Below are 20,417 nucleotides of genomic sequence, written 5' to 3'. Positions count from 1 at the left end.
AGAGGGAGAAAATGAAAACAAGAAACTCTGATTATTTAAAAATTGATTCAAAGAATGAAAACAAATAATGCACTTAAATCTAGTTTCACTAAATCAAAGTACATGACTAGATATTTTTAAAATAGAGACATAATTAATTTCTATTTAAATAGCCTTCTATATTTCTTTCAATTTATTAGGATTTTTAATCTGAATAATATTTACAAGTGGCTACTCATAAAGTTAGATAAGTAACTTTTTCAGGATAAAATACAACCATTATTTTCAATTTTAGTTATTTATTCACTTATTCAACATACTTACTGAAAGCTAAGTGATAAACATTTAGCTATTCGAGGTTAATTTGAGGAATAAAGCAAGAGAGAGATGAACAATTTTCTCAAAGAACTATAATATAAAGATGAGTTATGCACACAAATAACTATAATATAGGAGAAAGAGTGCCATGAGAAGAAAACTTAAATTATCACAACAGCTCAAAGCCAGGAGAGATCTATTCTGTCCAGAAAATGAGCAGTGATGGAAAAGGGTATCTCAACCATGGTGTCCAATAGGAAGCTCTTACAAGTTCTAAAGTAAAAATAAGTGATTGAATACCTCACAATACAAAATCAAAACACATTAACTTCAGTAACAATTATGGTCTGAAAGAATTTTCTGAGATAGTCCCTTTTATCCCATGTATGGAGAACTAGAAAAGATGCAGAAAATAGTAAGCCAAGGAAGGATAAGATCAGATTTGCATTTTAGATGGTTCACTCTGCTGAAGTGTAGAGATGGCAATGAGACAGAAAAGATTGCATATAGAAATATTCATTAAAAGATACAGAGATAAGAGTTAATAAAACAGCCTGAGACTGCTATCCTTACAAAGGCCTACACAAGCTTGGACCTTAGCTGGCGTCTGGGAACTTCAGTATCAAGAGGGTTCCAGAATCTCTGATAAGAATATGTAACTATTTTGGAAGCAACCTAAATGCCCATCAACAGAGGAATGAATAAAGAAGATGTGGTACATACATACAATGGAATATCACTCAGCCATTAAAAAGAATAAAATAATAACATTTGCCGCAAAGTGGATGGACTGAGAGATTATCATACTGAGTGAAGTAAGTTAGAGAAGGAGAAATATTGTATGATATCTCTTATATGTGAAATCTAAAAAGAAAAAAAAAAATTCCATGGGCAGAGTAGCTTAGTAGGCTTTGGTCCAAAGAGTCAGACATGACTGAATGACTGAACATAATAGGAATTACATACTGGATACAAGCCCCTTCATGGGCCTTTCATTCATATATATATATATATATATATATATATATATCTTGCAAGGATCTATGAGCTCGCATAACACAAGGAAGCTATGAGCCATGCCATGTAGGGCCACCTAAGAGGGACAGGTCATAGTGGTGAGTTCTGACAAAATGTGGTCCACTGGAGGAGAGAATGGCAGACCACTCTTACCATGAGAACCCCTAAACAGTATGAAAAGGCAAAAAGATAGCACATCAGAAGATGACAGAAAGACTCACAGACTTAGAAAACAAACTTATAGACCAGGGTGAAGGATGGGGTATGAGATAGGGAGTTTGGGATGGACACGTACAAACTGCTGTATTTAAAATGGATAACCAGGGAGGTGGTCCTAAGATGGCAGAGAAATAGGATGGGGAGACCACTTTCTTCCCCACAAATTCACCAAAAAAAACATTTAAAGCTGAGCAAACTCCACAAAACAACTTCTGAAGGCTGGCAGAGGACATCAGGCACCCAGCAAAGCAGCCCATTGTCTTGGAAAGGAGGTAGGACAAAAGATAAAAGATAAAGAGAGAAATAAAAGAGTTAGGGATGGAGATCCATCCCTGGAAGGGAGTCTTAATAGATGAGAAGTTTCCAAACACCAGGAAACCCTCTCACCTGCAGGTCTGGGGGAAGTACTGCCTAGACCTATATCTCTTTTTGATTTCCCCTTTTCTCCTCCTGCTCACCTCTATCTCCTTCCTCCCTCTTCTCTTCACTATGTAACTCCATGAACGTCTCTGAGGGTTCCAGACTGTGGAAAGCAAATAGGGAATTGTTTACTGGTTGGATTGCTCTCGCCTCTTTTGATTCCCCCTCTTCTCCTCCTGGTCACCTTTATCTGCCTGCTCCCTCTTCTCTTCTCCATGTAACTCTGTGAACCTCTCTGGGTGTCTCTCACTGTGGACAATCTTTTCACCATTAACCTAGTTTTATTATCAGTGTTGTATGGATGGAGAAGTCTTGAGGCTACTGTAAGAATAAGACTGAAAACCAGAGGCAGGAGGCTTAAGCCCCCAACCTGAGAACACCAGAGAACTCCTGACTCCAGGGAACATTAATTGATAAGAAATCATCCAAAAGCCTACATGCTGCTGCTGCTGCTTCTGCTGCTAAGTCACTTCAGTTGTGTCCGACTCTGTGCAACCCCAGAGATGGCAGCCCACCAGGCTCTCCCATCCCTGAGATTCTCCAGGCAAGAACACTGGCTTGGGTTGCCATTTCCTTCTCCAATGCATGGAAGTGAAAAGTGAAAGTGAAGTTCAGTCGTGTCCAACTCCTAGTGACCCAATGGACTGCAGCCTACCAGGCTCCTCCATCCATGGGATTTGTCAGGCAAGAGTACTGGAGTGGGTTGCCATTGCCTTCTCCAAAAAGCCTAAATACCTACACTGAAACTAAGCACCACACAAGAACCAATAAGTTCCAGAGCAAGACATACCATGCAAATTCTCCAGCAACGCAAGAACATAGCCCTGAGTATCAATATACAGGCTGCCCAAAGTCACACCAAAGCCACAGACATCTCGAAGCACACTACTGGACACTTCATTGCACTCCAGAGAGAACAAATCCAGCTCCACCCACCAGAACACCTACCCAAGCTTCCCTAACCAGGAAACCTTGAGAAGCCAATCATCCAACCCTACCCACAGGGAGGAACCGCCACAATAAAGAGGAACCACAAACTGCCAGAATACAGAAAGGCCAACCCAGACACAGCAATCTAAACAAGATGAAAAGGCAGAGAAATACTCAGAAGGTAAAGGAACACGATAAATGCCCACCAAACCAAAGAGGAGGAGATAGGGAGGCTACCTGAAAAAGAATTTAGAATAATGATAATAAAAATGATTCAAAATCTTGAAAACAAAATGGAGTTACAGATAAATAGCCTGGAGACAAGGATTGAGAAGATGCAAGAAATGTTTAAGAAGGACCTAGAAGAAATAAAAAAGAGTCAATTAATAATCAATAATGCAAGAAATGAGATCAAAAACACTTGGAGGGAACTAACAGTAGAATAACGGAGGCAGAAGATAGGATAAATGAGGTAGAAGATAGAATAGTAGAAATAAATTTAGCACATAGTAAAAAAGAAAAAAGAATCAAAAGAAATGAGGACAACCTCAGGGACCTCTGGGACAATGTGAAACACCCCAACATTTGAATCATAGGAGTTCTAGAAGAAGAAGACAAAAAGAAAGGACATGAGAAAATACTCGAGGAAATAATAATTGAAAACTTCCCTAAAATGGGGAAGGAAATAATCACACAAGTCCAAGAAACCCAGAGAATCCCAAACAGGATAAACCCAAGGCAAATCACCCCAAGACACATATTAATCAAATTAACAAAGATCAAACAAAACGAACAAATACTAAAAGCAGCAAGGGAAAAACAACAAATAACACACAAGGGGATTCCCATAAGGATAACAGCTGATCTTTCAATAGAAACTCTTCAGGCCAGAAGGGAATGGCAGGATATACTTAAAGTGATGAAAGAGAAAAACCTACAACCCAGATTACTATACCCAGCAAGGATCTCATTCAGATATGAAGAAGAATTCAAAAGCTTTACAGACAAACAAAAGCTGAGAGAATTCAGCACTACCAAACCAGCTCTTCAACAAATGCTAAAGGATCTTCTCTAGACAGGAAACACAAAAACGGTGTATAAACTCAAACTCAAAAAAAAAAAAAAAAAAAAAAAACCAAAGTAAATGGCAACGGGACCATTAGATCAGATCAGTCACTCAGTCATGTCCGACTAGTTGCCACCCCATGAATCGCAGCACGCCAGGCCTCCCTGTCCATCACAAACTCCCGGAGTTCACTGAGACTCACGTCCATTGAGTCAGCGATGCCATCCAGCCATCTCATCCTCTGTCGTCCCCTTCTCCTCTTGCCCTCAATCCCTCGCAGCATCAGAGTCTTTTCCAATGAGTCAACTCTTCGCATGAGGTGGCCAAAGTACTGGAGTTTCAGCTTTAGCATCATTCCTTCTAAAGAAATCCCAGGGCTGATCTCCTTCAGAATGGACTGGTTGGATCTCCTTGCAGTCCAAGGGACTCTCAAGAGTCTTCTCCAACACCACAGTTCAAAAGCATCAATTCTTCGGCACTCAGCTTTCTTCACAGTCCAACTCTCACATCCATACATGACCACAGGAAAAACCATAGCCTTGACTAGATGAATCTTTGTTGGCAAAGTAATGTCTCTGCTTTTGAATATGCTATCTAGGTTGGTCATAACTTTTCTTCCAAGGAGTAAGCATCTTTTAATTTCATGGCTGCAGTCACCCTCTGCAGTGATTTTGGAGCCCAGAAAAATAAAGTCTGACACTGTTTCCACTGTTTCCCCACCTATTTCCCATGAAGTGGTGGACCGGATGCCATGATCTTAGTTTTCTGAATGTTGAGCTTTAAGCCAACTTTTTCACTCTCCTCTTTCACTTTCATCAAGAGGCTTTTGAGTTCCTCTTCACTTTCTGCCATAAGGGTGGTGTCATCTGCATATCTGAGGTTATTGATATTTCTCCCGGCAATTTTGATCCCAGTTTGTGTTTCTTCCAGTCCAGCGTTTCTCATGATGTACTCTGCATATAAGTTAAATAAACAGGGTGACAATATACAGCCTTGACGAACTCCTTTTCCTATTTGGAACCAGTCTGCTGTTCCATGTCCAGTTCTAACTGTTGCTTCCTGACCTGCATACAAATTTCTCAAGAGGCAGGTCAGGTGGTCTGGTATTCCCATCTCTTTCAGAATTTTCCACAGTTTCTTGTGATCCACACAGTCAAAGGCTTTGGCATAGTCATCCTTAAATGTAAATGGGTTGAATGCCTCAACCAAAAGACAAAGATTGGCTGAATGGATACAAAAACAAGACCCCTATATATGCTGTCTACAAGAGACCCACCTCAAAACAAGGGACACATACAGACTGAAAGTGAAAGGCTGGAAAAAGATACTTCACACAAATGGAGATCAAAAGAAAGCAGGAGTAGCAATATTCATATCAGATAAAATAGACTTTAAAATAAAGGCTGTGAAAAGAGACAAAGAAGGACACTACATAATGATCAAAGGATCAATCCAAGAAGATATAACAATTATAAATATATATGCACCCAACATAGGAGCACCACAATATGTAAGGCAAATGCTAACAAGTATGCAAGGGGAAATTAACAATAACACAATAATAGTGGGAGACTTTAATACCCTACTCACACCTATGGATAGATCAACTAAACAGAAAATTAACAAGGAAACACAAACTTTAAATGACACAATGGACCAGCTAGACCTAATTGATATCTATAGGATATTTCACCCCAAAATAATGAATTTTACCTTTTTTGTCAAGGGCACACGGAACCTTCTCCAGGATAGATCACATTATGGGGCATAAATCTAGCCTGGGTAAATTCAAAAAAAATAAAATCATTCCAATCATCTTTCCTGACCACAATGCAGTAAGATTAGATCTCAATTACAGGAAAGAAACTATTAAAAATTCCACCGTATGGAGGCTAAACAATACACTTCTGAATAACCAACAGATCATAGGAGAAATCAAAAAAGAAATCAAAATATGCATATAAATGAATGAAAATGAAAACACAAAAACCCAAAACCTATGAGACACTGTAAAAGCAGTGCTAAGGGGAAGGTTCATAGCAATACAGGCTTACCTCAATAAACAAGAAAAAAGTCAAATAAATTACCTACCTCTACACCTAAAGCAAACAGAAAAGGAAGAAATGATGAACCCCAGGATTAATAGAAGAAAATAAATATTAAAAATTAGGGCAGAAATAAATGCAAAAGAAACAAAAGAGACCAGAGCAAAAATCAACAAAGCTTTGTCCGTCTAGTCAAGGCTATGGTTTTTCCAGTGGTCATGTATGGATGTGAGAGTTGGACTGTGAAGAAAGCTGAGCTCCCAAGAATTGATGCTTTTGAACTGTGGTGTTGGAGAAGACTCTTGAGAGTCCCTTGGACTACAAGGAGATCCAACCAGTCCATTCTGAAGGAGATCAGCCCTGGGATTTCTTTGCAGGGAATGATGCTAAAGCTGAAACTCCAATACTTTGGCCACCTCATGCGAAGAGTTGACTCATTGGAAAAGACTCTGATGTTGAGAGGGATTGGGGGCAGGAGGAGAAGGGGACGACAGAGGATGAGATGGCTGGATGGCATCACTAACTCAATGGACGTGAGTCTGAGTGAACTCTGGGAGTTGGTGATGGACAGTGAGGCCTGGCATGCTGCGATTCATGGGGTCGCAAAGAGTCAGACACGAATGAGTGACTCTACTGAACTGAACTGAAAAGCTGGTTCTTTGAGAAGATAAATAAAATTGACAAACCATTAGCCAGAGTCATCAAGAAACAAAGGGAGAAGAATCAAATCAAAATTAGAAATGAAAATGGAGAAATCACAACAGACAACACAGAAATACAAAGGATCATAAGAGAGTACTATTAGCAACTATATGCCAATAAAATGGATAACTTGGAAGAAATGGACAAATTCTTAGAAAAGTACAAGTTACCAAAACTGAACCAGGGAGAAATAGAAGATCTTAACAGACCCATCACAAGCACGGAAATAGAAACTGTAATCAGAAATCTTCCAGCAAACAAAAGCCCAGGAGCAGATGGCTTCATAGCTGAATTCTACCAAAAATTTAGAGAAGAGCTAAAACCTATCTTACTCAAACTCTTCCAGAAAATTGCAGAAGAAGGTAAACTTTCAAACTCATTCTATGAGGCCACCATCACCCTAATACCAAAACCTGACAAAGATCCCACAAAAAAGAAAACTGATGAACATCACTGATGAACATAGATGCAAACATCACTGATGAACATAGATGCAAAAATCCTTAACAAAATTCTAGCAAACAGAATCCAACAACACATTAAAAAGATCATACATCATGACCAAGTGGGCTTTATCCCAGGAATGCAAGGATTCTTTAATATCTGCAAATTAATCAATGTAATACACATTAACAAATTGAAAGATAAAAGCTATATGATTATCTCAATAGATGCAGAAAAAGCTTTGAAAAAATTCAACATCCATTTATGATAAAAACTCTCCAGAAAGCAGGAATAGAAGGTACATACCTCAACATAATAAAAGCTACATATGGCAAACCCACAGCAAACATTATCTTCAATGCTGAAAAATTGAAAGCATTTCCCTTAAATTCAGGAACAAGGCAAGGGTGTCCACTCTTATCACTACTATTCAAAATATTTTGGACCTTTTGGCCACAGCAATAAGAGCAGAAAAAGAAATAAAAGAAATCCAGATTGGAAAAGAAGTAAAACTCTCACTGTTTGCAGCTGACATGATCCTCTACATAGAAAACCTTAAAGACTGCCAGAAAGTTACTGGAGCTAATCAACAAATATAGTAAACTTGCAGGATATAAAATTAACACACATAAATCAATTGCATTCCTATACATTAACAATGAGAAAACAGAAATAAAAACTAAGGAAACAATTCCATTCACCATTGCAAAGAAAGAATAAAATACTTAGGAATAAATCTACCTAAAAAAACAAAAGACCTATATATAGAAAACTATAAAACACTGATGAAGGAAATCAAAGAGGACACAAATAGTTGGAGAAATATACCACATTCATGGATTGGATGAATCAATATAGTGAAAATGAGTACACTACCCAAAGCAATCTATAGATTGAATACAATCCCTATGAAGCTACCAACAGTATTTTTCACAGAACTAGAACAAATAATTTCACAATTTACATGGAAATACAAAAAACCTTGAATAGCCAAAGCAACCTTGAGAAAGAAGAATGAAACTGGAGGAATCAACCTGCCTGACTTCAGGCTCTACTACAAAGCCACAGTCATCAGGATAGTATGGCACTGGCACAAAGACAGAAATATAGATCAATGGAACAAAATAGAAAGCCCAGAGATAAATCCACGCACCTATGGACACCTTATCTTTGACAAAGGAGGCAAGAATATACAATGGAGAAAAGACAATCTCTTTAACAAGTGGTGCTGAGAAAACTGGTCAACCACTTGTAAAAGAATGAAACTATAACACTTCCTAACACCAAACACAAAATAAACTCAAAATGGATTAAAGATCTAAATGTAAGACTAGAAACTATAAAACTCCTAGAGGAGAACATAGGCAAAACACTCTCCGACATAAGTCACAGCAGGATCCTCTATGACTCACCTCCCAGAATACTGGAAATAAAAGCAAAAATAAACAAATGGGACCTAATTAAACTTAAAAGCTTCTGCACAATGAAGGAAACTATAAGCAAAGTGAAAAGACAGCCTTCAGAATGGGAGAAAATAATAGCAAACAAAGCAACTGACAAAGAATTAATCTCAAAAATATACAAGCAACTACTGCAGCTCAATTCCAGAAAAATAAACGACCCAATCAAAAAGTGGGCCAAAGAACTAAACAGACATTTCTCCAAAGAAGACATACAGATGGCTAACAAGCACATGAAAAGATGCTCAACATCACTCATTATCAGAGAAATGCAAATCAAAACCACAATGAGGTACCATCTCACGATGGTCAGAATAGTTCCTATCCAAAAATCTACAAACAATAAATGCTGGATAAGGTGTGGAGAAGAGGGAATCCTCTTACACTGTTGGTGGGAATGCAAACTAGTACAGCCACTATGGAGAAGAGTGTGGAGATTCCTTAAAAAACTGGAAATAGAACTGCCATATGACCCAGGAGTCCCACTGCTGGGCATACACACTGAGGAAACCAGAATTGAAAGAGACACATATACCCCAGTGTTCATCGCAGCACTGTTTATAATAGCCAGGACATGGAAGCAACCTAGATATCCATCAGCAGACAAATGGATAAGAAAGCCATGGTACATATACACAATGGAGTATTACTCCATTAGTATTAAAAGGTATTAAAAGGAATACCTTTGAATCAGTTTTAATGTGGTGGATGAAACTGGAGCCTATTATACAGAGTGAAGTAAGCCAGAAAGAAAAGTACCAATACAGTATACTAACACATATATATGGAATTTAGAAAGATGGTGATGATAACCCCATTTGCGAGACAGCAAAAGAGACACAGATGTATAGAACAGTCTTTTGGACTCTGTGGGAGAAGGCGAGGGTTGGATGATCTGAGAGAATAGCATTGTAACATGTATATTATCATACGTGAAACAGATCACCAGTCCAGGTTCGATGCATGAGACAGGGTGCTCAGGGCTAGTGCACTGGGATGACCCTGAGGGATGGGTTGGGGAGGAAGGTGGAAGGGGGGCTCAGGATGGGGAACACATGTAAACCCATGGCTGATTTATATCAATGTATGGCAAAAACCACTACAATATTGTAAAGTAATTAGCCTCCAACTAAAATAAATAAATTAAAAAATAAATATTACCAAAAAAAAAAAAAATGAATAACCAACCAGGACCTACTGTATAACACATGGAACTCTGCTCAATTTTATATGGCAGCCTAGATGGGAAGGGAGTATGGGGGAGATTGGATATATGTATATATATGGCTGAGTCCCTTTGCTGTTCACCTGAAACTATCACAAAATCGTTTATCAGCTATACTCCAATACAAAAAAAGAGTTTAAAATTTTTTTAAAAAAATATGTAACTGTGTGTGTCCAAAGTGTTTATGCAAACAATAGCTCATGCTGAACACCTGATTTTCTTCTGGGTGACTACTAGAATCTTGGTATGTGTCAGGCAGAAAGTATGTATGTAGTCAATCTCCAATAAAACTGTGAGTACCAGGTCTCCAATGAAATTCCCTAGGAGACAACATTTTACCCATGTTGATACAAATCATTTCCTAGAGGGCTTACACATTTCCTATGTAACTCCACTGAGAGAGGATGCCTGAAATCTTGCCTTAGGTTTCCTCTAGGCTCTACTCAATGTGCCTCTTGCCTTTATTGATTTGGTTTGATATCCTTCCACTGTAATAAATCACAGCAATGAATACAACTATATGCTGAGGCCTGTGAATTCTCCCAGCAAAACATCAGACATAGGGATGGTCTTGGGGACCATAACACAGATGGCTTTGTCTTCCCAAAGATGAAGGAGGTCTGAACTAGTATAATCATAAAAGGGATGCAAGATCAATAAAAGGAAATGGCTGAAAGAAGGGACATCTGATTCAAACAGACTTAGATACAAATTTCAACTCCATTACTGATTAACCATGAGAAAGTGAAAGTGAAAGTCTCTCAGTCACATCCCACTCTGCCACTCATGGACTATCCAGGCAAGAATACTGTAGCGGGCAGCTGTTCCCTTCTCCTGGGGAAGCTTCTCAACCCAGGGATCGAAGCTAGATCTTCCACATTGCAGGAAGATCTTGACTAGTTGAACCTCCAGGGAAGCCCAAGAACAGCAAGTCATGCTCATACTAAAAGTTTATTAGGAGATATCTAGCAAAAAGCTGGATATCTTAATCTGAAGACAGTCAGGAGATTTATTTATAAAAGAAAAGCATTTTTGCAGTCAGACAGTATTAATATAAACATTCAGTTCAGTTCATTCGCTCAGTTGTGTCTGCCTCTTTGCGACCCCATGGACTGCAACATGCCAGGCCTACCTGTCCATCACCAACTCCGGGAGTTTGCTCAAACTCATGTCCATCGAGTTGGTGATGCCACCCAACCATCTCATCTTCTGTCATCCCGTTCTCCTCCTGCCTTCAATCTTTCCCAGCATCAGGGGCTTTACAAATTAGTCAATTATTCACATCAGTGGTCAAAGTATTGGAGTTTCACCTTCAGCATCAGTCCTTCCAATGAATATTCAGGACTAATTTCTTTAAGGATGGACTGGTTGGATCTCCTTGTAGTCCAAGGGACTCTCAAGAGTCTTCTCCAACACCACAGTTCAAAAGCATCAATTCTTTGGTGCTCAGCTTTCTTTCTAGTCCAACTCTCACATCCATACATGACTACTGGAAAAACCAAAGCTTTGACTAGATGGACCTTTGTTGGCAAAGTAATGTCTCTGCTTTTTAATATGCTTTCTAGGTTGGTCATTACTTTTCTTCCAAGGAGCAAGCATATTTTAATTTTATGGTTGTTGTCACCATCTGCAGTGATTTTGGAGGCCAAAATAATAAATTCTGTCACTGTTTCCATTGTTTCTCATCTATTTGCCATAAAGTGATGGGACCAGGTGCCATGATCTTACTTTTCTGAATGTTGAGTTTTAAACCAACTTTTCACTCTCCTCTTTCACTTTCATCAAGAGACTCTTTAGTTCTTCTTTGCTTTCAGCCATAAGTGTGATGTCATCTACATATCTGAGGTTATTGATATTTCTCCCGGCAATCTTAATTCAAGTTTATGCTTCATCCTGTCCAAGATTTCTCATGATGTACTTTGCATATAAGATAAATAAGCAGGGTGACAATATATGGCCTTGACGTACTACTTTCCCTATTTGGAACAAGTCTGTTGTTCCATGTCCCGTTCTAACTGTTGCTTCTTGATCTGCATACAGATTTCTCAGGAGTCAGGTCAGGTGGTCTGATATTCCCATCTCTTTCAGAATTTTCCACAGTTTATTGTGATCCACATAGTCAAAGGCTTTGGCATAGTCAAAAAAACAAAAGTAGATGTTTTTCTGGAACTCTTTCACTTTATCGACGATCCAACACATGTTGGTAATTTGATCTCTGGTTCCACTGCCTTTTCTGAATCCAACTTGAACATATGGAAGTTCATGGTTCACGTACTGTTGAAGCCTGGCTTGGAGAATTTTGAGCATTACTTTACTAGTGTGTGAGATGAGTGCAATTGTGCAGTAATTTGAGCATTCTTTGGCATTGCCTTTCTTTGGGATTGGAATGAAAACTGACCTTTTCTAGTCCTGTGAGCTTTCCAAATTTGCTGGCATACTGAGTGCAGTACTTTCACAGCATCATCTTTTAGGATTTGAAATAGCTCAATGGGAATTCCATCACCTCCACTAGTTTTGTTTGTAGCGATGCCTCCTAAGGCCCACTTTACTTCACATTCAGGATATCTGGCTGTAGGTGAGTGACCACACCATTGCAGTTATCTGGGTCATGAAGATCTTTTTTGTACAGTTCTATGTATTCTTGCCACCACCTCTCAATATCACTTGCTTCTGTTAGGTCCATACCGTTTCTGTCCTTTACTGAGCCCATATTTGCATGAAATGTTCCCTTGGTATCTCTAATTTTCTTGAAGAGATGTCTAGTCTTTCCCTTTCTATTGTTATCTTCTATTTCTTTGCATTGATTGCTGAGGAAGGCTTTCTTATCTTTCCTTGCTATTCTTTGGAACTTTGCATTCAAATGGGTTTATATTTCCTTTTCTCCTTTTCCTTTTGCTTCTCTTCTTTTCACAGCAATTTGTAAGGCCTCCTCAGACATCCATTTTGGGTTTTTTTCATTTATTTTTCTGGGGGATGGTCTTGATCCCCGCCTCGTATACAATGTCACAAACAATGTATACAATGTCCATAGTTCTTCAGACACTCTATCACATTGAATCCCTTGAATCCATTTCTCACTTCCACTGTATAATCATAAGGTATTTGATTTAGGTAATACATAAATGGTCCAGTGATTTTCCCTACTTCAATTTAACTCTGAATTTGGCAATAAGGATTTCATGGTCTGAACCACAGTCAGCTCTTGGTCTTGTTTTTGATGACTATAGAGCTTCTCCATCTTTGGCTGCAAAGACTATAATCAATCTGATTTCAATATTGACCATCTGGTGATGTCCAAGTGTAGAGTCTTCTCTTATATTGTTGGAAGAGGGTGTTCTCTATGACCAGTGTTCTCTTGGCAAAATTCTATTAACCTTTACCCTGCTTCATTCTGTACTCCAAGACCAAATTTGCCTGTTACTCCAGTTATTCCTTGACTTACTACTTTTGCAATCCAGTCCCCTATAATGAAAAGGACATCTTTTTTGGATGTTAGTTCTAAAAGGTCTTGCAGGTCTTCATGGAACCATTCAGCTTCACCTTCTTCAGCATTACTGGTCGGGGCATAGGCTTGGATTACTGTGATATTGAATGGTTTCCTTGGAAATGAACAGAGATCATTCTGTCATTTTTGAGATTTCATCCAAGTACTTCATTTTGGACTCTTGTTAACTATGAGGGCTATTCCATTTCTTCTAAGTGATTGTTGCCCACAGTAGTAAACATAATGGTCATCTGAGTTAAATTCACACATTCCAATCCATTTGAGTTCGCTGATTCCTAAAATGTCGACGTCAGTCCTCCCATCTCCTGTTAACCACTTCCAATTTGCCTTGATTCGTGGACCTAACATTCCAGTTTCCTATGCAATATTACTCTTTACAGCATCAGACCTTGCTTCCATCACCAGTCATGTCCACAACTGGGTGTTGTTTTTGCTTTGGCTCCATCTCTTCATTCTTTCTGTAGTTATTACTCTACTGATCTCCAGTAACATATTGAGCACCTATCCACCTGTGGCGTTTACCTTTCAGTGTCCTATCTTTTTGCCCTTTCATACTGTCCATGGGGTTCACAAGGCAAGAATACTGAAGTGGTTTGCCATTCCCTTCTCCAGTGGACCACTTTTTGTCAGAACTCTTCACCATGACCCGTCTGTCTCGGGTGGCCCTACACAGCATGACTCATAGTTTCATTGAGTTAGACAAGTCTGTGGTCATGTGATCAGATTGGTTAGTTTTTTGTGATTGTGGTTTTCATTCTGTTTGCCTTCTGATAGAGAAGAATAAGAAGCTTATGGAAGCTTGCTGATGGGAGAGACTGACAGAAGGGGAAAATGGGTCTTGTTCTGATGAGAAGGGCTATGCTCAGTAAATCTTTAATCCAATTTTCTTTTGATGGGCGGGGCTTTGTTCCCTCCCTGTTATTTGACCTGAGGCCAAACTATGGTGGAGGTAATGAAGATAATGTGGACCTCCTTCAAAAGGTCCCATTCATGTGGTGCTACACTCAGTGTCCCCCAACCCTAGAGCAGGCCCATGCCTCCACCAGAGACTCCTGGATACTCCCAGGCAAGTCTGGGTCAGTCTCTTGTGGGGTCACTGCTCCTTTCTCGGGCCCTGGTGCACACAAGGTTTTGTTTGTGCCCCCAAGAGTCTATTTCCCCAGTCCTGTGTAAGTTTTGGTGGTTCTATGGTGGCGTTAATGGTGACCACCTCCAAGAGGGCTTATGCCATACCCAGGTCTACTGCACCCAGAGCCCCTGCCCCTGCAGCAGTCCACTTGAGTGTCTACCTCCTCAGGAGACACTCAAACACAGTTCTGTCTCAGTCTTTGTGGGGTCTCTGGGTCCTGGTACACAAACCATGACAAGGGATGAGTTCACCTAGACAGAATGTCTTTAGTGAGAAGAGTAAGTCCAGATCTAAATCACAGGCCAAATTAACAGAGGCAATAAATAAAAGAGCCCAAGGTGGAGATAAAGCAGCGATTCTTCAAGTGTAGGTCCTGGATCAGCAGGATCAGCATCACCTGGCAACTTGTTAGAAATACAAATTTTCACTCTCTCCAAGACTTGCAGCAGATGAGAATCAAGGTCTAGCAATCTGTGTTTTAACAAATATTTCAGGTGGTTCTAATTGATGCTAAAGTTTCAAAACCACTGAAATAGTGTTTAAAAATCTAGTGAGTAAGTCAGAATCTAGATATATAGTCATAAAGTTGCAAAGAACCAGGTCAATAATGTGAATGGCAGTAAGTGAGAGAAGACTGTCGAGGGATGGATTGGCAATTTTAGTGGCCACAGAGAAGTCCAGCAAGACAAGAGCTTTGATATGCCTACTACATTTGGCAACATAGCTTTACCAAAAACAGGTTCACTAAAGTGTAGGGCAAAAGTCCAGTGGCAGAGGGTGAAGACCAAAGAATGGAAAGGGAAGAAATTAAAACACAGAGAGCCTACTACTCTTAAGAATTTTAAGTGCAAAGGACCAGGAGTCATGTCAGTTTTTTTGTGGTTGATATTCGATACTGTTTTTGTTATTTTTTAAGGTGAGAGAGACTTGACCAAAGCAACAGAGGGAAGGAAGTTGATGGTGCATAGATAAAATGAAAGGAAAAACCAGTAGAGCAAAATAAAGGACAAAGAAAAAAAGAGAATAAGCAGGAAAGTGAGGTGGAGAGAAGGATTTGGAGAAGGGAACTTCACTCCCACTGGGGAGTTCAATTGAAAGTGTAAACCACTGACTTGCAGTATCCTCATTTTTTCCCAAGAGGCATGATTTTCCTTCTATGTTGTTCATCTGGGCAGATATAAAGCATAGAGATTGAATGATAATAATCTTCTATGCATTCCCAGTACCAACTGTAGGAGATATTCAATAAATGTTTCATAAAAGAAAAATTTGTTAAGAGGGCAGATTTTATGCTAGGTATCCTTTAAAGCAGTGGTCCCCCACCTTTTTGGCACCAGAGATTGGTTTCATGGAAGACAATTTTCCATGGATGGGATGGAAGGCAGGGATGGTTTGGGGACACTGGAGAGTGTCTGTAAATACCAACAAAGATTCGCTCACCTGTCTGCTGCTTACTTCCTGCTATGCTAACAGGCTATGAGCTGGTGACCTGGGGGTTGGGGACCCCTGCTTTAAAGTAAAATATATGAAGTAATGATTAACAATTCATCTCATTTTCAGAGCAAGAGAGGAAAGGGGAACAAGAAGAAGAGGGGGAAAGAGAGAAGAGAAAAATGGAGTGAGGTTTGTGCTAAACAACTCCTTCCAGCTCACAGAAGCTCTTCTCCACCCTGCACTCGGTGATGGAATTGTGGTAGCTTGAGATTAGCAATCGTGGGTGTATTTACATCACTGAAATGGGCAAACACAGGGCCTGCTTTTCAGGAGAACTGGTGGTTTAATATTACCAGCACACCACTGGAAAATGCTAAGTGGCCATTCATCTAATGTTTACTTATTCTGACTCCATCAGCAAAGCCAAGAGAAATGTAACTGTCATCTGCACTAGGCACTTATAAACTAGTTCTCAGAAATTTAAATCATTTCATAGCTCGTAGGTAGCATAGGGATTTAAATTCAGATCTATCAACTCTAAAACTCATTCTTACCTTTCCCATGCTTGCCTTATCATTAAAATCATCTGAATCTCTGGTTAAAACACATATATTTCTATGTTCCACTCTAGGCCGACAAAATAAGAATCTCTAAGGGAAGGACTTGAAACTCTGTATGACCTACATGACTGTTATTAGCAGGCACATATGGAAGTTAGTTCATTATATCACTATCTCTGTAGTCGCTTCTTTGGTTTACTTGTCTGGGTTACTACTATAATAGGAGTCAGAACCACAGTTCAATCCAGTACTAAAAACTGGGTACTAGATACATGAAATATGTAAAGAATGAGAAGGAAAAACTGGAGAAGGAAATGGCAACCCACTCCAGTATTCTTGCCTAGACAATCCTGTGGACAAAGGAACCTGGTGGGCTGCTGTCCATGGGGTTGCACAGAGACGGACATGACTGAAGTGACTTAGCATGCATGCATGCATTGGAGAAGGAAATGGCAACCCACTCCCATATTATTGCCGGGAGAATCCTAGGGACAGAGGAGCCTGATGGGCTGCCGTCTATAGGGTCGGACAGAATTGGACACAACTGAAGCAACTTAGCACCAGCAGCAGCAGAGAAGGAAGAACAGCCTCTAATGGTCAGAATAAGGTTGCCTAGACTTGGAATTATTCTCAATATGACGCTTTAGTGGTCAGAGATGATTAGGCTTTGCAAATCTTCTGAACAATGCCCATGAAATAATTTCCATTTTGCAGTAGAGGAAAAGAACCCTCATGGGGAAGTAGAAGGGGCTAAGAAAGCTGCTATAGTTGCACCAAAGGTAAGTAGTAAAGACAGACTTTAAACAAAGATGGTTCCTTGTTCCAACCGCTTCACTGAGTTGCCTTTATATGGTTTGATGAATTAAAGTTTTAGGAAACAAACTGTAATGATCAAACAATTGCAATTGGCAATGATTATATCAAAGCACTATCTTTGGCACAGATAATCAAACTGATGAGTTCTTTTTTCTCTCTAAATTACGCTCTCAAGAAGCAGACAATAAAAAAGAAAAATACCCTGTCAGTCTTATTAGTTATTTGCAACCTAAAATAAGTGAACCACTAAATTTCAACATCCATAGTCATGTAAATATCACAGAAAAATCAAGAAATCTGTAAACTACTTTATAAACTATAATAGCAACGTACATGTAACATGATAGAGCTCCCAGAACTCTGCCAACATCTGGTAGTAATTTTCCTCAAGCCTCAATATTGGTCTCAGTTATTCCTCACCCATCATAACTCTTCAGGGTGCTGACACGCAGCACATGATAGGTGACTTAACTAGAGATCTGTATTCCATTATCCCAGAAAGGTGAGGGGCAAGCATAAAATTCCATGAACTAGACAATGAAATGCTCCAAGATAGGCCTACACCAAGGATTGCTGACTCGTGAGTTTGAATGGATAAACCACAGCCTGAGGTTAAAGTCTTCAGCTTACTTTTTAAAATAAAAATCCAGCATTTCTTACTAGACAAAAATTAGCTTCCCACTTCTTCCAGGAAAGCAACTGATTAAGAGTGTAGCTCTAGAACCAGACTGTGTGGGTCTGAATTCCTGCTCTGTCACTTAATAGCTGTGTAACTTTAAGCAAGTATATATATAAAAAAAAAATTTATTTGTGCCTCAGTTTCTCCATCAGCAAAATAAGGGCATTGATAGCAATTCCTTCCTCAAAAGCAAAGACTGTATTAATTCAAAACTCTCAAAACATTATGAATAGTGTCTGACATGTTCTAACCACAAAGAAAAAGTTTGCTAATAATTATTCTATCGCTCTTTGAAACAAACTGTTCCTAAGCCTAACTATGCCATATATGAGTAAGAGTTTATGATGATAACTTATTTAGCAATTTGCCATCAAAATAATCCATTAGGAAGATTAATAGGAAGAAGTCTCTAGAATATAACAAGCTATCATACAAAATCTAAGGAAGAGGTATGATTATTGATATTGTCCTGCAGAGGAATTTGAAAACCTTTATTACAGTGAGTCTGAGTACTTATCTTGTGAACCTACTATCTAATTGTCCAACTTGGTTAGTTGGAAGTAGAGGACTGAAAAATCTCTCTCTCTCTCTCTCTCTCTCTCTCTCAATTCTAGCTCTCTGTCACACACACAACTCACACACAGACACACACACAGACACACACACAGCAAGTAGAGTCACAGTTGAACACATTAAAATCTTTTACTAAACACATTTATCCTTGCCAAAAAAAAAAAAAAAAAGACCATACTAGATCCTACAGGGAATTTTTAGACTCAGTTTTCAGGGTTTATGAAAACTATTGTTTTAGGGGACACTATTATCCAGATATGGAAATAATGGAAAAAAAGAAAATTTGCCAGGAGCAAAGATCTCTCTTAGTCAGGAGCCAAGTTAGAAAACTGTGCAGCTCTGCAATGCTTTCTTTGTATGTTGCACTTTCAAACATTCTCTCTAGATGAGATCAAGTAAATGTATGCACTTTAAATATCTGACTAATCACCCAAAGATGAAAAAGTCTCTAAGAGAAGCTCCTTTGATATCAGAATTATGTAGATCATTCCTGAGCACTGGCCCCAGTCCTTCCCCAACTACTGATTCTAATTACTTTCTCAGGTATTGCTCCCTCAAGATGGCCTAAAAATATAGCCTACCACTTCTCTTTAAAACAGAAATACTCCACTCTAAAATAAAAATTCCATTAGTCTGTAAAACATCTTATAAAACTCTAGGCCAGCTTTCTTCCTAATAAACTGCTGAATAACATGTTTCACTCAAGCAACTTCCATAATGAAGATTTGGACATGACTCATGATTATACCTATTTCATGCTGAAATCTCATTTTAAAAAACAACTCACACAGGACTATCTCTTTCTTTAAGAGCATTATTAAAGCAGCAGTGAAATATTTACAATTATTTCAGCTGAGAGAATAAGAATTTTGATAATTGTTGAAAAGTACACAGACAAGTCTGATGAGGTATTTTGGCAAAGAGAAGCAAAACAGAAATGAAAACAACAGAAAACAAAATTTCAAAATATCAAAACTCATACATCAACTAACCAGCTAAACAAATAAAAAACTAGAAAGGTAATCTTTGAAAATGTCTGTATGTTCTGTGCCAATGTTTTATTCTTACATGAGAATTTGAAACTCCTGTCTATTAAAGACTGAACTTTCTGCAACACAAGGAAAAAAGCACAAAATGTGTTATTTTACAGCAAATCCTGAGGTGGTAACCAAAAATCTCCAAAGGTCTTTAAGTGTGTAAGTTGAACTTTGCACTTCTGTCTCATCCCATTTAGCTGATCCAAGTACCAGAAAGAAGCCCTGTCAGAAGGAAGAAACGAAGTTTCCATTTCCATGCTCCATCCATCCGGTATGCTACCAACTTCAAGTGACAAGTTGTCCTTCCTATGAGATCATCAGGATGTCTGCTGAACTCATTATGGTTTGACAGACAGTTATACTGAATTCTCATTCTAACACTACTACAGAACCATGAGTTGAAAAATATTTTGTAATCTGTTGTGATTTTAACTGTCATGGACTATGCTTTTCTATTTGTGCAGCTAATCCAAACACAATTCCTAATTCACCATTCTCCCTCTTAGGGACCTAGGAAATACATACAAAAAGCCAGGATGAAAAAGAATATAGTCTGTGATGTTTTGTTCAGAAGACCACTGGCAGGCTCAAAGTGTCTTTTTCTATCTCAAGATTAACAACAACAATTATCATTCAGTGTCTTTCAGTTTGTAATTCCCCAGAGTATGAGCCAATATCCTTCTTAGTCTATAAATACCCTTCACAGCATCAGATAATGAATAATGTCTGTTGAACCAGGGGGTGCCCTCTTGAAGAGATGTTAGTTCTGCTTTCTCCTCACTCACTGCTTTTGTTGCTGTGGTTGTATTACTAGGAAGGGGAAATCTGTTCACCTCTGTGGATTCCATACCAGCAGCAA

The 20,417-nt window shown here is 38.9% G+C and overlaps 1 protein-coding gene across 2 annotated transcripts in view; it reads right to left on the bottom strand.

Moving 5' to 3' along the window:
• Nucleotides 1-20,417, bottom strand: part of LOC147379552 (uncharacterized) — a 201,524-nt gene that overhangs the window by 7,759 nt on the left and 173,348 nt on the right. For both annotated transcript variants that reach the window (XR_015161935.1, XM_086394907.1), the window contains one exon: nucleotides 1-20,417. This exon is cut by the window's left edge and continues 7,759 nt beyond it. Coding sequence is in view for 1 of the 2 variants with exons in the window: in XM_086394907.1 (XP_086251033.1) it covers nucleotides 20,369-20,417 (49 nt within the window). In the remaining variant the exon portion in view is untranslated.

The sequence above is a fragment of the Bos grunniens genome, chromosome 1 (assembly GCF_055505025.1).
Source record: "Bos grunniens cultivar Pamir isolate PY7600 chromosome 1, Bosgru_T2T1.0, whole genome shotgun sequence".
Lineage (NCBI taxonomy): Eukaryota > Metazoa > Chordata > Mammalia > Artiodactyla > Bovidae > Bos > Bos grunniens.
The sequence above is the reverse complement of the archived record's forward strand: the minus strand, read 5'-3'. Positions and strand labels throughout refer to the sequence as shown.